This window comes from Drosophila novamexicana, unplaced genomic scaffold (genome assembly GCF_003285875.2).
Source record: "Drosophila novamexicana strain 15010-1031.04,08,12 unplaced genomic scaffold, DnovRS2.1 tig00000462-arrow-pilon, whole genome shotgun sequence".
Taxonomy (NCBI): Eukaryota; Metazoa; Arthropoda; class Insecta; order Diptera; family Drosophilidae; genus Drosophila; species Drosophila novamexicana.
This window is the reverse complement of record NW_020824806.1, coordinates 2,000,870-2,018,847: the sequence shown is the minus strand read 5'-3', so window position 1 is coordinate 2,018,847 and position 17,978 is coordinate 2,000,870. Positions and strand designations below refer to the sequence as shown.

Sequence of the window (17,978 nt, the reverse complement as noted above, 5' to 3'; positions counted from 1 at the left end):
TTTTCCTTCTAGATTAATCTGGCATCCAAATCTCGACACTGATTTTTTGGTCGAAATTCATGTCCAAATCTTACCTCAAGATTCGTATATAGACATGGGTCAAAAATTACCACCCCCATAACTCGGTCAAATCTCATCCGATTTTCACGAAGTTTGGTTTTTTCTTCATGGGTTTCCATCTTGATTAATGTGGCATTCAAATCTCGACACCGATTTTTTGGTCGAAATTCATGTCCAAATCCTACCCCAAGATTCGTATATAGACATGGGTCAAAGTTTACCACCCCCATAACTCGGTCAAATCTCATCCGATTTTCACGAACTTTGGCTTTTTCTTTGTGGTTTTCCTTCTAGATTAATCTGGCATCCAAATCTCGACACCGATTTTTTGGTCGAAATTCATGTCCAAATCTTACCTCAAGATTCGTATATAGACATGGGTCAAAAATTACCACCCCCATAACTCGGTCAAATCTCATCCGATTTTCACGAAGTTTGGTTTTTTCTTCATGAGTTTCCCTCTTGATTAATGTGGCATTCAAATCTCGACACCGATTTTTTGGTCGAAATTCATGTCCAAATCTTACCCCAAGATTCGTATATAGACATGGGTCAAAAATTACCACCCCCATAACTCGGTCGAATCTCATCCGATTTTCACGAAGTTTGGGTTTTTCTTCATGGTTTTCCTTCTAGATTAATCTGGCATCCAAATCTCGACACTGATTTTTTGGTCGAAATTCATGTCCAAATCTTACCTCAAGATTCGTATATAGACATGGGTCAAAAATTACCCCCATAACTCGGTCAAATCTCATCCGATTTTCACGAAGTTTGGTTTTTTCTTCATGGGTTTCCCTGTAGATTAATGTGGCATTCAAATCTCGACACCGATTTTTTGGTCGAAATTCATGTCCAAATCTTACCCCAAGATTCGTATAAAGACATGGGTCAAAGTTTACCACCCCCATATCTCGGTCAAATCTCATCCGATTTTCACGAAGTTTGGCGTTTCCTTCATGGCTTTCCTTCTACATTAATCTGGCATCCAAATCTCGACACCGATTTTTTGGTCGAATTTCATGTCCAAATCTTACCCCAAGATTCGTATAAAGACATGGGTCAAAAATTACCACCCCCATATCTCGGCCAAATCTCATCCGATTTTCACGAAGTTTGGCTTTTTCTTCATGGTTTTCCCTCTAGATTAATGTGGCATTCAAATCTCGACACCGATTTTTTGGTCGAAATTCATGTCCAAATCTTACTCCAAGATTCGTATATAGACATGGGTCAAAGTTTACCACCCCCATAACTCGGTCAAATCTCATCCGATTTTCACGAAGTTTGGCGTTTTCTTCATGGTTTTCCTTCTACATTAATTTGGCATCCAAATCTCGACACCGATTTTTTGGTCGAAATTCATGTCCAAATCTTACCTCAAGATTCGTATATAGACATGGGTCAAAAATTACCACCCCCATAACTCGGTCAAATCTCAACGTAATTTCACGAAGTTTGGCTTTTTCTTTATGGTTTTTACTTTAGATTAATCTGGCATTCAAATCTCGACACCGATTTTTTAGTCGAAATCATGTCCAAATCTTACCCCAAGATTCGTATATAGACATGGGTCAAAAATTACCACCCCCAAAACTCGGTCAAATCTTATCCGATTTTCACGAAGTTTGGGTTTTTCTTCATGGGTTTCCTTCTAGATTAATGTGGCATTCAAATCTTGACACCGATTTTTTGGTCGAAATTCATGTCCAAATCTTACCCCAAGATTCGTATATAGACATGGGTCAAAAATTACCACTCCCATATCTCGGCCAAATCTCATCCGATTTTCAAGAAGTTTGGTTTTTTCTTCATGGTTTTCCTTCTACATTAATCTGGCATCCAAATCTCGACACTGATTTTTTGGTCGAAATTCATGTCCAAATCTTACCTCAAGATTCGTATATAGACATGGGTCAAAAATTACCACCCCCATAACTCGGTCAAATCTCATCCGAATTTCACGAAGTTTGGCTTTTTCTTTATGGTTTTCCTTCTACATTAATCTGGCATCCAAATCTCGACACTGATTTTTTGGTCGAAATTCATGTCCAAATCTTACCTCAAGATTCGTATAAAGACATGGGTCAAAAATTACCACCCCCATATCTCGGCCAAATCTCATCCGATTTTCACGAAGTTTGGCTTTTTCTACATGGTTTTCCCTCTAGATTAATGTGGCATTCAAATCTCGACACTGATTTTTTGGTCGAAATTCATGTCCAAATCTTACCTCAAGATTCGTATATAGACATGGGTCAAAAATTACCACCCCCATAACTCGGTCAAATCTCATCCGAATTTCACGAAGTTTGGCTTTTTCTTTATGGTTTTCCTTCTACATTAATCTGGCATCCAAATCTCGACACTGATTTTTTGGTCGAAATTCATGTCCAAATCTTACCTCAAGATTCGTATAAAGACATGGGTCAAAGTTTACCACCCCCATAACTCGGTCAAATCTCATCCGATTTTCACGAAGTTTGGCGTTTTCTTCATGGTTTTCCTTCTACATTAATATGGCATCCAAGTCTCGACACCGATTTTTTGGTCGAAATTCATGTCCAAATCTTACCTCAAGATTCGTATATAGACATGGGTCAAAAATTACCACCCCCATAACTCGGTCAAATCTCATCCGATTTTCACAAAGTTTGGTTTTTTCTTCATGAGTTTCCCTCTTGATTAATGTGGCATTCAAATCCCGACACCGATTTTTTGGTCGGAATTCATGTCCAAATCTTACCTCAAGATTCGTATATAGACATGGGTCAAAGTTTCCCACCCCCATAACTCGGTCAAATCTCATCCGATTTTCAAGAAGTTTGGTTTTTTCTTCATGGTTTTCCTTCTACATTAATCTGGCATCCAAATCTCGACACTGATTTTTTGGTCGAAATTCATGTCCAAATCTTACCTCAAGATTCGTATATAGACATGGGTCAAAAATTACCACCCCCATAACTCGGTCAAATCTCATCCGAATTTCACGAAGTTTGGCTTTTTCTTTATGGTTTTCCTTCTACATTAATCTGGCATCCAAATCTCGACACTGATTTTTTGGTCGAAATTCATGTCCAAATCTTACCTCAAGATTCGTATAAAGACATGGGTCAAAAATTACCACCCCCATATCTCGGCCAAATCTCATCCGATTTTCACGAAGTTTGGCTTTTTCTACATGGTTTTCCCTCTAGATTAATGTGGCATTCAAATCTCGACACTGATTTTTTGGTCGAAATTCATGTCCAAATCTTACCTCAAGATTCGTATATAGACATGGGTCAAAAATTACCACCCCCATAACTCGGTCAAATCTCATCCGAATTTCACGAAGTTTGGCTTTTTCTTTATGGTTTTCCTTCTACATTAATCTGGCATCCAAATCTCGACACTGATTTTTTGGTCGAAATTCATGTCCAAATCTTACCTCAAGATTCGTATAAAGACATGGGTCAAAGTTTACCACCCCCATAACTCGGTCAAATCTCATCCGATTTTCACGAAGTTTGGCGTTTTCTTCATGGTTTTCCTTCTACATTAATATGGCATCCAAGTCTCGACACCGATTTTTTGGTCGAAATTCATGTCCAAATCTTACCTCAAGATTCGTATATAGACATGGGTCAAAAATTACCACCCCCATAACTCGGTCAAATCTCATCCGATTTTCACAAAGTTTGGTTTTTTCTTCATGAGTTTCCCTCTTGATTAATGTGGCATTCAAATCCCGACACCGATTTTTTGGTCGGAATTCATGTCCAAATCTTACCCCAAGATTCGTATATAGACATGGGTCAAAAATTACCACCCCCATAACTCGGTCAAATCTCATCCGATTTTCACGAAGTTTGGTTTTTTCTTCATGGTTTTCCTTCTAGATTAATCTGGCATCCAAATCTCGACACTGATTTTTTGGTCGAAATTCATGTCCAAATCTTACCTCAAGATTCGTATATAGACATGGGTCAAAAATTACCACCCCCATAACTCGGTCAAATCTCATCCGATTTTCACGAAGTTTGGTTTTTTCTTCATGGGTTTCCATCTTGATTAATGTGGCATTCAAATCTCGACACCGATTTTTTGGTCGAAATTCATGTCCAAATCCTACCCCAAGATTCGTATATAGACATGGGTCAAAGTTTACCACCCCCATAACTCGGTCAAATCTCATCCGATTTTCACGAAGTTTGGCTTTTTCTTTGTGGTTTTCCTTCTAGATTAATCTGGCATCCAAATCTCGACACCGATTTTTTGGTCGAAATTCATGTCCAAATCTTACCTCAAGATTCGTATATAGACATGGGTCAAAAATTACCACCCCCATAACTCGGTCAAATCTCATCCGAATTTCACGAAGTTTGGCTTTTTCTTTATGGTTTTCCTTCTACATTAATCTGGCATCCAAATCTCGACACTGATTTTTTGGTCGAAATTCATGTCCAAATCTTACCTCAAGATTCGTATATAGACATGGGTCAAAAATTACCACCCCCATAACTCGGTCAAATCTCATCCGATTTTCACGAAGTTTGGTTTTTTCTTCATGGTTTTCCCTCTTGATTAATGTGGCATTCAAATCTCGACACCGATTTTTTAGTCGAAATTCATGTCCAAATCTTACCCCAAGATTCGTATATAGACATGGGTCAAAAATTACCACCCCCATAACTCGGTCAAATCTCATCCGATTTTCACGAAGTTTGGTTTTTTCTTCATGGGTTTCCCTCTAGATTAATGTGGCATTCAAATCTCGACACTGATTTTTTGGTCGAAATTCATGTCCAAATCTTACCTCAAGATTCGTATATAGACATGGGTCAAAAATTACCACCCCCATAACTCGGTCAAATCTCATCCGAATTTCACGAAGTTTGGCTTTTTCTTTATGGTTTTCCTTCTACATTAATCTGGCATCCAAATCTCGACACTGATTTTTTGGTCGAAATTCATGTCCAAATCTTACCTCAAGATTCGTATAAAGACATGGGTCAAAGTTTACCACCCCCATAACTCGGTCAAATCTCATCCGATTTTCACGAAGTTTGGCGTTTTCTTCATGGTTTTCCTTCTACATTAATATGGCATCCAAGTCTCGACACCGATTTTTTGGTCGAAATTCATGTCCAAATCTTACCTCAAGATTCGTATATAGACATGGGTCAAAAATTACCACCCCCATAACTCGGTCAAATCTCATCCGATTTTCACAAAGTTTGGTTTTTTCTTCATGAGTTTCCCTCTTGATTAATGTGGCATTCAAATCCCGACACCGATTTTTTGGTCGGAATTCATGTCCAAATCTTACCCCAAGATTCGTATATAGACATGGGTCAAAAATTACCACCCCCATAACTCGGTCAAATCTCATCCGATTTTCACGAAGTTTGGTTTTTTCTTCATGGTTTTCCTTCTAGATTAATCTGGCATCCAAATCTCGACACTGATTTTTTGGTCGAAATTCATGTCCAAATCTTACCTCAAGATTCGTATATAGACATGGGTCAAAAATTACCACCCCCATAACTCGGTCAAATCTCATCCGATTTTCACGAAGTTTGGTTTTTTCTTCATGGGTTTCCATCTTGATTAATGTGGCATTCAAATCTCGACACCGATTTTTTGGTCGAAATTCATGTCCAAATCCTACCCCAAGATTCGTATATAGACATGGGTCAAAGTTTACCACCCCCATAACTCGGTCAAATCTCATCCGATTTTCACGAAGTTTGGCTTTTTCTTTGTGGTTTTCCTTCTAGATTAATCTGGCATCCAAATCTCGACACCGATTTTTTGGTCGAAATTCATGCCCAAATCTTACCTCAAGATTCGTATATAGACATGGGTCAAAAATTACCACCCCCATAACTCGGTCAAATCTCATCCGAATTTCACGAAGTTTGGCTTTTTCTTTATGGTTTTCCTTCTACATTAATCTGGCATCCAAATCTCGACACTGATTTTTTGGTCGAAATTCATGTCCAAATCTTACCTCAAGATTCGTATATAGACATGGGTCAAAAATTACCACCCCCATAACTCGGTCAAATCTCATCCGATTTTCACGAAGTTTGGTTTTTTCTTCATGGTTTTCCCTCTTGATTAATGTGGCATTCAAATCTCGACACCGATTTTTTAGTCGAAATTCATGTCCAAATCTTACCCCAAGATTCGTATATAGACATGGGTCAAAAATTACCACCCCCATAACTCGGTCAAATCTCATCCGATTTTCACGAAGTTTGGTTTTTTCTTCATGGGTTTCCCTCTAGATTAATGTGGCATTCAAATCTCGACACCGATTTTTTGGTCGAAATTCATGTCCAAATCTTACCCCAAGATTCGTATGAAGACATGGGTCAAAAATTACCACCCCCATATCTCGGCCAAATCTCATCCGATTTTCACGAAGTTTGGCTTTTTCTTCATGGTTTTCCCTCTAGATTAATGTGGCATTCAAATCTCGACACTGATTTTTTGGTCGAAATTCATGTCCAAATCTTACCTCAAGATTCGTATATAGACATGGGTCAAAAATTACCACCCCCATAACTCGGTCAAATCTCATCCGAATTTCACGAAGTTTGGCTTTTTCTTTATGGTTTTCCTTCTACATTAATCTGGCATCCAAATCTCGACACTGATTTTTTGGTCGAAATTCATGTCCAAATCTTACCTCAAGATTCGTATATAGACATGGGTCAAAAATTACCACCCCCATAACTCGGTCAAATCTCATCCGATTTTCACGAAGTTTGGTTTTTTCTTCATGGGTTTCCCTCTTGATTAATGTGGCATTCAAATCTCGACACCGATTTTTAGTCGAAATTCATGTCCAAATCTTACCCCAAGATTCGTATATAGACATGGGTCAAAAATGACCACCCCCATAACTCGGTCAAATCTCATCCGATTTTCACGAAGTTTGGTTTTTTCTTCATGGGTTTCCCTCTAGATTAATGTGGCATTCAAATCTCGACACCGATTTTTTGGTCGAAATTCATGTCCAAATCTTACCCCAAGATTCGTATAAAGACATGGGTCAAAAATTACCACCCCCATATCTCGGCCAAATCTCATCCGATTTTCACGAAGTTTGGCGTTTTCTTCATGGTTTTCCTTCTACATTAATATGGCATCCAAATCTCGACACCGATTTTTTGGTCGAAATTCATGTCCAAATCTTACCTCAAGATTCGTATATAGACATGGGTCAAAAATTACCACCCCCATAACTCGGTCAAATCTCATCCGATTTTCACGAAGTTTGGTTTTTTCTTCATGAGTTTCCCTCTTGATTAATGTGGCATTCAAATCCCGACACCGACTTTTTGGTCGGAATTCATGTCCAAATCTTACCCCAAGATTCGTATATAGACATGAGTCAAAAATTACCACCCCCATAACTCGGTCAAATCTCATCCGATTTTCACGAAGTTTGGTTTTTTCTTCATGGGTTTCCATCTTGATTAATGTGGCATTCAAATCTCGACACCGATTTTTTGGTCGAAATTCATGTCCAAATCCTACCCCAAGATTCGTATATAGACATGGGTCAAAGTTTACCACCCCCATAACTCGGTCAAATCTCATCCGATTTTCACGAAGTTTGGCTTTTTCTTTGTGGTTTTCCTTCTAGATTAATCTGGCATCCAAATCTCGACACCGATTTTTTGGTCGAAATTCATGTCCAAATCTTACCTCAAGATTCGTATATAGACATGGGTCAAAAATTACCACCCCCATAACTCGGTCAAATCTCATCCGAATTTCACGAAGCTTGGCTTTTTCTTTATGGTTTTCCTTCTACATTAATCTGGCATCCAAATCTCGACACTGATTTTTTGGTCGAAATTCATGTCCAAATCTTACCTCAAGATTCGTATATAGACATGGGTCAAAAATTACCACCCCCATAACTCGGTCAAATCTCATCCGATTTTCACGAAGTTTGGTTTTTTCTTCATGGTTTTCCCTCTTGATTAATGTGGCATTCAAATCTCGACACCGATTTTTTAGTCGAAATTCATGTCCAAATCTTACCCCAAGATTCGTATATAGACATGGGTCAAAAATTACCACCCCCATAACTCGGTCAAATCTCATCCGAATTTCACGAAGTTTGGCTTTTTCTTTATGGTTTTCCTTCTACATTAATCTGGCATCCAAATCTCGACACTGATTTTTTGGTCGAAATTCATGTCCAAATCTTACCTCAAGATTCGTATATAGACATGGGTCAAAAATTACCACCCCCATAACTCGGTCAAATCTCATCCGATTTTCACGAAGTTTGGTTTTTTCTTCATGGGTTTCCCTCTTGATTAATGTGGCATTCAAATCTCGACACCGATTTTTAGTCGAAATTCATGTCCAAATCTTACCCCAAGATTCGTATATAGACATGGGTCAAAAATTACCACCCCCATAACTCGGTCAAATCTCATCCGATTTTCACGAAGTTTGGTTTTTTCTTCATGGGTTTCCCTCTAGATTAATGTGGCATTCAAATCTCGACACCGATTTTTTGGTCGAAATTCATGTCCAAATCTTACCCCAAGATTCGTATAAAGACATGGGTCAAAAATTACCACCCCCATATCTCGGCCAAATCTCATCCGATTTTCACGAAGTTTGGCGTTTTCTTCATGGTTTTCCTTCTACATTAATATGGCATCCAAATCTCGACACCGATTTTTTGGTCGAAATTCATGTCCAAATCTTACCTCAAGATTCGTATATAGACATGGGTCAAAAATTACCACCCCCATAACTCGGTCAAATCTCATCCGATTTTCACGAAGTTTGGTTTTTTCTTCATGAGTTTCCCTCTTGATTAATGTGGCATTCAAATCCCGACACCGACTTTTTGGTCGGAATTCATGTCCAAATCTTACCCCAAGATTCGTATATAGACATGGGTCAAAAATTACCACCCCCATAACTCGGTCAAATCTCATCCGATTTTCACGAAGTTTGGTTTTTTCTTCATGGTTTTCCTTCTAGATTAATCTGACATCCAAATCTCGACACTGATTTTTTGGTCGAAATTCATGTCCAAATCTTACCTCAAGATTCGTATATAGACATGGGTCAAAAATTACCACCCCCATAACTCGGTCAAATCTCATCCGATTTTCACGAAGTTTGGTTTTTTCTTCATGGGTTTCTATCTTGATTAATGTGGCATTCAAATCTCGACACCGATTTTTTGGTCGAAATTCATGTCCAAATCCTACCCCAAGATTCGTATATAGACATGGGTCAAAGTTTACCACCCCCATAACTCCGTCAAATCTCATCCGATTTTCACGAAGTTTGGCTTTTTCTTTGTGGTTTTCCTTCTAGATTAATCTGGCATCCAAACCTCGACACCGATTTTTTGGTCGGAATTCATGTCCAAATCTTACCTCAAGATTCGTATATAGACATGGGTCAAAAATTACCACCCCCATAACTCGGTCAAATCTCATCCGATTTTCACGAAGTTTGGTTTTTTCTTCATGGGTTTCCCTCTAGATTAATGTGGCATTCAAATCTCGACACCGATTTTTTGGTCGAAATTCATGTCCAAATCTTACCCCAAGATTCGTATATAGACATGGGTCAAAAATTACCACCCCCATAACTCGGTCAAATCTCATCCGGGTTTCATGAAGTTTGGAGTTTTCTTCATGGTTTTGCTTCTTGATTAATCTGGCATTCAAATCTCGACACCGATTTTTTAGTCGAAATTCATGTCCAAATCTTACCCCAAGATTCGTATATAGACATGGGTCAAAAATTACCACCCCCATATCTCGGCCAGATCTCATCCGATATTCACGAAGTTTGGCGTTTTCTTCATGGTTTTCCCTCTAGATTAATGTGGCATTCAAATCTCGACACCGATTATCTGGTCGAAATTCATGTCCAAATCTTACCCCAAGATTCGTATATAGACATGGGTCAAAAATTACCACACCCATAACTCGGTCAAATCTCATCCGATTATCACGAAGTTTGGCTTTTATACCCTGAACCCATTAAAAATGGGTATAAGGGTATATTGTATTTGTGCAAAATCCAAATGTATGTAACAGGCAGAAGGAAGCACCTCCGACCCCATAAAGTATATAAATTCTTGATCAGCACCAATAGCCGAGTCGATCTAGCCATGTCCGTCTGTCTGTCCGTCCGTTCGTCCGTCCGTAGGTAGAACGCAAGGATCTCAGAACCTAGAGATTTGAAATTTTAGATGTAGGTGCTTCTAGTGCCTTCGCAGATCGAGTTTGTTTCCGATAATCGATAACTTAATCCGTTTCCAAGCAATCGATAAAAATCTATATCGATATCCTGTTTTTTAGGAAATTTTGGTAAATAATAATAGCTAGAGTCACCAAACTTGACATATAGCTTCTAAAATAGAATATATATATGTATTTGATGTTGGAAGAAAAGGGTTCAGGGTATCGCCTAGTCGGGAGCTCCCGACTAGAACCTCTTACTTGTTTATTTTTGTATTCGTGGAAAGGCTCGTCATGATTTTCCGTTCGATAATTATTTAAAAAATACGATTCGTATTACTTAACACCGCAAAAAAATAATCAAATTAATTGCGCTTGAATTGGCCGGCAATTTGTTGTGCCTGCAAAAAATGTATATATATAAATGTCTATATGTATTTATCAGCTGGCGTGAGAAAATCCCTGAAAATTTAATAATCTTTCTTGCCGCTTGCATTTTATGGTGCAGCCGCAGCGCGACTTTTGCGCCAGGCCAAACTTTTCCCGATAAACTTGAATGCGGCCACGAGCACGCCAGGGGACCAAGGCGAACGGAACGAAACCGTGGCAGAGTCTTAGGCTGCGGCTGGGGCAAGTTCAAATATGTAAATGCATATAAATTGAAAGTCAGCTGCGCTATGCAGATATTTCAGCAGCGATGCTGACCTTAAGGCGCAATTTAGCGAGCTCTGGAGGTTGAGCTGTTGCGAAATGTCTGTTATCCACATAGGCACATATGCAAACACACACATGTGTGTATATACACACATTTATAGCTGTGGCTGACCGTAAATCATAGTGGCTATACCGTGAGGCATCTTTCAAATAAGTTTTATTCTAGCCACGACGACGAACCGAGGTCGCCGGTTGCCATAGATATATGACCCGCTGTCAAAATGGTGGTCAACACAGACACACACGCACGAGCATATAGACATGCATGCACAAGCACCCTATCAATGCATGAAAAATGATTTTGTTTTCTTTTTATACCCTATGGAACATTTCATAATTCTGCCACGAAATGTGTAATGGAGATGTTGTTTTCAGACTCATATAGTATACCTATATACATATATTGATAAGTAATAACAGCCGATTCGATATAGATTAACATATATCGCTAAAGCTATCGACCTGCTGCCTGTGTTTCTGTTGCACAAAGTTTATGTCGTAAGCAGCCGGATTGGACCATTATATCATATGTCACTCATAGATCGGATGAAACATTAGGGTTTTTACTAAAAAATACTTTGTTATTTTAACTTGGCATATAAAAGCTCTTCATATGAGAAAACGGTTATCAGCATCGGACCAATGTATCATTGAAGAGAACAGTTGGGGTATTTCCTCTTCGGTGCTCCGTAAATTCATTCCCATTTGTATTTTTATTATTTTATTTATTTAGTATTAAGGTAAAAAACTGTTATGCTGAACGCAGACTTTTTACCTGGATTATATAAATAAAAGCATATGGCTACATGAAAAATGAGACCATGCTTTTTCACTATTGGAAGGTGCGACAGTATTTGCTTTATCTTTTGAAAATATGAAACACCTTACAGGTTAAACAGTTCAACATATATGGGCTTGAATCCAACCGATTCAAGGTGATATTTAATATTTCCTGAAACGTCCGCTGCAAGAAGTACATTTTTGTGGCAAACGAGTCCGACAGGGGTAGACGACATGCAGCACGGCTTTGTGCTGAATATTTGGGCAAAAAATAATATTTCAACGACTTTTTTTTTCGGGTTTCAATTACCCCCCACTAGGAGCAACAGCGGTAAGCAAATAAACGGGCCAACAAATGGAGGGAACAAATGAATTTTCATCTGTGGCAAATAGTTGCCTTCCACAGCTTTTGTTTGCCTGCCCGAAGCAGGCTGCAATCTGTAGTGGCTCCCAAAAAAAAAAAAAAAAACGGCATTAGCATGCAGTGGAGCCTTAGCGGCAGGCTGTGTTTGTTTGCTTTCAATTCCGTTTGTCATTTCGGCGTTTGTGAGCTGGTGCACCATCGAGCGTAGATCACATGGAAACTGTTTTGGGGCAGCTGGAAAATGTCTGTCTGCCCAGCGCTAAGTAATAGTCGGGCACTCGCGTGCACAAATAGCACACGTACATTAAGTGTACATTGGTTTATTTGTATGCCTGCAGTCAAGCAGGCAAATAATTTGCATATGCCCAGCATGAGCAGCCCGCATCGCAAACACGACACGTGACGTATACGTAACCTTTAATTTGCTGGCTTCATCGACATGCATTAACAGCTGTGTGTGCGCGTGTGCGTGTCTCTGTGTGTGTGCGCGTGTGTAAACTGTGTGTAAATTAAAAGATTGACTGGCCAACTGTCTGATTGACTGATGAAGGGGACGCAACAGGCGCTCATAATTGAATGTAATGTGAGAAAATTGTTGCATTAAATGCAACTGATTGAAATTCGTTTTCAACTTTCAGTAAGTGTCCAAACGTGACTCGACTTCATAAGATTGAGTCGATGCTGAAATTCTACTGAAATTGTACGCAGTTAAAAAATAAAAGGAACTACGACACATATGTACATGCATAAATTGCACAATTTTCGGCTTGGTTGGTTCAGCTCAGCTCGGTCCCAGGTGCGCATTCAAGAATCACAACTAATTAGAAAGGCGTGACGGGTACGATACTTTTGGGCCCATTCATTTACATTTTAAGTGGCCTTCTCTTATACTATATATGCACATAGTATTTCGAGTCTATGCGGGCATTTTCTTCTTATTTATTTGCTTAATTGTTGGGCTATGATAGAAATTTGCCCAACTGGCAATGATAAAGCGACAGTAAAATATGCGACTCTAAATGGGTAGCGACGGCATCGCAATTAGGCAGCAGCAGCAGTAGCAGCAGTAACAGTCGCAGTAGCTCTCTTTTATGGCCTGGTGGCTCCCATAGCGTCTTGGCTAAATGTCCCTGATGTCGTCTGGACAGTGACTAATGAAGTCACAGATTAAAGCACGCAGCAAATATAAATATTCAATGCCATACACAAAGATCTATCGGCGCATAAATAAGCTGGCAAACAACCGGGCTCCCCTTCGCGCCAGTCCGCAGAGGGTGCATAAATCAGAAGCTACTTACATTTCAGGTATTGCTCGTTGCGTGCTATCACCTTCTCGGCGTTCTTGCGTGCGAGAAAGAACCATTCGGATGTGTTGCCCAGATAATGATACTCCATGGCCAGGTCTTTGGCAAATATGGCGCCCAGATTCGGTGGCGGCAGTCGATACGCAAACGGGCAGAATAGTCCCGGCTGCGCTGGATGCTCATTCCAATCAAAGCAATTGCCCGCCGCGAATATATCATCGTCAAACTCCACCATGGACAGGACCGAGGCGTGCAGCAAGTTGACATCTTCCTGCACCGAATGTGCCGTCGTCTTGAAGATTCTGCAGTTAAACGAATAAAACGAGAAAGCAGTTGAATTTACGAGCAGGTCACATTTCAAGCGGAAGTTGCATTAAAAATCCATGGAATATAATAGAGAGTCAGCCATAGGTTTAAGCACGCCAAAAGTGGCGCAGTTCACAGATTTAGTGGGTGGATGGGCGGTTGACACAAGACTTGTTATTGTTTGCCGGGCTTCCACTCATTTTGCGCGGCCTGTCATTTATATTTTTATAACGCTGCCCCGAACTGTCCCACTGCCTCGAATACCACGAATCGCTCCCCTAACTGCAGGGCCCGGCCCGGCCAGCCCATGGGCACAAACCCAAGTGCACTTATAGGCGCAGCCCATTATGCTGCTTCAAGCTGTGCTCAAGTGCTCCAAGCGCTCCTTGCTGCCGGCTACGGCTATTGTGCGGTCTCAGCTCTCTAGCTGTTGCAACTCTCCTTCTCTCTCTGTGTGTGCGTGTCTTTGCTTGTAAAAGTAAACGAGAATATTGCGTTCAAGACTGTGCCTTAAGTGCCATACGCCTGGGCCGCCCGTCGCCAAACTAACCGCCTGCCAGTGTGAATCCCAGCCCCAGGCTCTGTTTCCCTCTAGCCCGGACCTCTTGGTCGGTATTAATTAAAATGTCGCTTTAACATAACATTTGCTTCGGGGCAACAACAAAAACCACAGGATGTCGCACCCCCCGGCGGTTCCTGTGCACCGCAGATTTTTGTCTCGCCTTGATTTCTTCATTCAGTTTGCTTACAAAACTTGCCATTAAATTGTCAAATGGTCAAGGCTATGGCAAAGCCCAAGCAGACGTTACAGTCTGATATTATGAATATATTTTTATTTGCTTGAAAGCAGTCAAGTAGACATACTTATATAAGGAAAGCCATCTGGCGCCATTTAAGAATTGGTTAAACTTATTATTGTTTTGGGAGGGAAACTAACACAGAACTAGCTGCGTCATGAGCTATGCTATATGATGTAAATATACATATATGTATCGATACATGAACGGATAATCAATTGGTAATTTTGTTCGGGCTATAATCAAGAAATCCACCATCAGAATGTCCTCTTAAATTAACATTCGAATTTAAATTGAATTCCATTCGCCTTGAATCTCTTCAAAATGGTTTACAAAATGTTCTTCTTAAAGCACTAACAATTAAGAAAAAACCTCCAATATGTCTTCTACAATTTCGATCGCTACACACAGGGTATCATCTAGTCGACGCTGGCCAAAAATTAAATGCAATCTTATTTCTTTTAACCGAATTCGTTTTGTGCTGTCCCATGAATAATACAACACAAGATGACAACAAGTTATGTCCATAAAGTGAAAAATTTGATGGATGAACTGCTTGCTAAGTTTTGACAGGCAGATTAGCTTAACAGAGTATTCAAAATCCCAAAACATATTAAAAGCATTATTTCAGTTGACAGAAATATAGGTTGAACGGAATAAATTATTAAATATTATTTTTCAACAGCAAATTCTTTTGGGGCCTCAGATGCAACTGTGGCCGATCTATTTAGATAGTCACACATATTTGTTTAACTACAGGCCAGTAAGTCAAACACCTGGAAAACGGGGCTAGGGTAACACATCCTCTGGGACCAAAGAGCGTCCAAAGTTTTAATAAACATATGTAAAAAGTTTGGGAGCTGCTTTGTCCCTCGGGTTTTCGCAGACCTTATTTTCCAATCGACTGAACAGAGTCGCCCAATTCTTGTGTGATTTTGATACACTCGCTAACTGGGGGCGTGGCTCATTAATTAGTCGATCTGTGGCAAGGTTCATTTGTAAATGTCAGCGGCATTTTGTCATTCGACCAGCCCACCGTCATGGCTGAAAAGTCGCTCGCAGGCTTAACACAAAAACTTGAGCCCGGCTAATGACGACGCCAATGATGATGTTGCTGAGGCAACTGCTGACTATGCAACAATATTGGGTATGCTTTTTGGCTCTCACACATAATTTACGGCCATTGAGAACAGCTACTGTGATAAGTATATAATGGATGTGGGTCCGCGCAAACGCTGCGACGACATATGAGTCGACTAGAGCACAGCTCTCGGTGTGTGGCTGGAAATGTTTAATTAGCTGTCCACAAATAACTGAACAGCAGCATGATAGCGACTCTTTCTCCCTCTCTCTCTCTCTCGCTCTCTCTCTCTAGCTTTCTCTGTCTTTATTTGTCTCTCTTAACTAGTGTTCTCTGCCAGACCACTTGAACTCTTCGCTTGCATATGCTCAAACTGTGGCAAGACCTAAGTAACTGAAGCTGTGCAATTACGCACCATAGCCGATTCGCCTCTTCTGCTAGAATTTTTGAAATGTGTGTTAAAGACACTTCTCCCCACTTAAGTGTTGAAAGGGCAAAACAAGCACTAAGCTGCAGGTGCGTCTACCAACCAGGTATTTAGACAGACAGACAAACGGACAGACAGACGGACGGACAGGCGAAGTGTCAAAGCTGTTGTTGTTCCTGTCAGTGCACTCATGAGAAAGTAACACTCTGAGTGCAGGGTGAAGAATGTCTTTCCCTCTCTCTCTCTCGCTTGTTGTGGGCACAGCATATGCTACACTATGCTGCACTGAAGCAGCCGGAATTTTAAATGACCAGCTTTCGTGTGTGTGAAGAGTGTAATTACACAAAGCCGCCGCAACTTTTTCTGTTGCTGTTGCTGTTTGCTTTAAAAGACGCTGACGTTTAATTAACATTGACCAGCAGCAAGCAAAACCGATAATAGGGGCTGTTTATCAGCTATCTTTGCTATGCTCGGCGCTTGTCATGGCTTTCATCACAGTAGAGTGCCCCAGACCCCCGACAAAAAAAAAAACACCCCTCCCACTTGTGTATGCGTCTTGCGAATCTCTCTGACAGTCAAAATGGCGCCTAAGCCGCCATGAGCTGCGGGCCATGTTGCTTATTTGTTTTGCATATGGTGTCCGCAGCCGTTGCCGCACACACCATCTCCAAGAGTTGAAATACATATTACAAACTTGTGAAAGCTGGGATAAGTAGGGTAGGCTGTTGCCAGCCGCCCACAACAATGTGAGCAGCAGCAGTAGGCATTTAAGCCGCTTTTTATTTGACTTGAAAAGGCCGACAAGCAGCTGACACAGAATCCTGACGCAACTGAAACTGGGCCTACAATGCGAATATATTTTACAAATGCCAATTTGCCTTAAAGCTGATGCCAGGGCCGCTCTGAGCCGCAGTTTGGTATTGATTTTGCTTCGGATCAACAAAAAATGAAAATAAAAATCCAAAAAGAAATAAATAAAAAAGCAGCGGAAACATGGCTGTGTTTGCGCATCATGTTTCGAATTTCAATAAATTATTTCTATTACATCAACTTATTCGTTAAAACCAATTAATTATGTGCAAGAACGGCAAGCCAAAAGCAAAATTGGCAAATTAAATCGTTAAAAAGGTACCGGAGCGAAATCCTCAATCCCCAAACAATTGACGCTCGAATCAACAAAAACAATAATAAAACAAGCCAAAGAAAAAAATTAAAATCAAACCCAGCCCCGGGCTGCAGGCCATTTTGAGCATGCAAATACAGACGCAGACACACGCAAACATACAAACTCCAACTTCTGCAAGGACACTCTCTGACGTGTCCTTGGCCAATGCTCAAGCACCTTACAGTGTGTGTGTGTGTGTGTGTCGACGCTTGACGTCGACGTTTTAATTGAAAGCGAAATGTTTTAGTTTAATTATTCAAAGCACACCGTTGCGCTTGTTGGCCTGCAACGTCTGCCGTGCCACTTGCAAGGATCAGAGCAGCTAAAGCAAGAGCAAGGGGAGCTGGCATTGAAATTGCCTCGCCTGGCTGTCGATGTCTGTCCGCTTATCGCTTCGACCTTTTTGGCTGAAAACGCCTTTTGTCTTAAGTTGTTCGGCTTTTGTTGGCCAGCTGCCTGGCAAATGCAAATATTTAGCTTAGCCCATAAAGACCATGGCCTTTATCAATTTTAATTAGGAAATAATGAAATGTTCAAATAAGAAATGCCAGCCACGCGCCGATAAAGCGTATCTATTTGAAATGTGATGTGATGCAAATTGCCAGCGAATCGTATCGCAAACAAGAGATCGTCACTTTTTGTTATTGATAATCAAACTTCAAAAGGATTTAAAGATGCGCTCTATGAAGTACAAGTGTACGAACCGCTTTTCTGCAATCAATTCGAAATATTCACTTATACACCTTGAAAC

General features: G+C 40.4%; 2 protein-coding genes across 2 annotated transcripts in view; one reads left to right on the top strand and one right to left on the bottom strand.

Annotated features, from left to right (window-relative positions):
* LOC115760947 overlaps window positions 1-17,978 on the top strand; it is a 132,467-nt gene that overhangs the window by 57,540 nt on the left and 56,949 nt on the right. The gene's annotated exons all lie outside the window — the stretch shown is intronic.
* The window catches only part of LOC115760699, a 62,396-nt gene that overhangs the window by 36,016 nt on the left and 8,402 nt on the right, over window positions 1-17,978 (bottom strand). Inside the window, exon 3 of the mRNA XM_030702164.1 lies at window positions 13,446-13,753. Within this exon, the coding sequence (XP_030558024.1) occupies window positions 13,446-13,753 (308 nt within the window). The remainder of the gene's footprint in view (window positions 1-13,445; window positions 13,754-17,978) is intronic.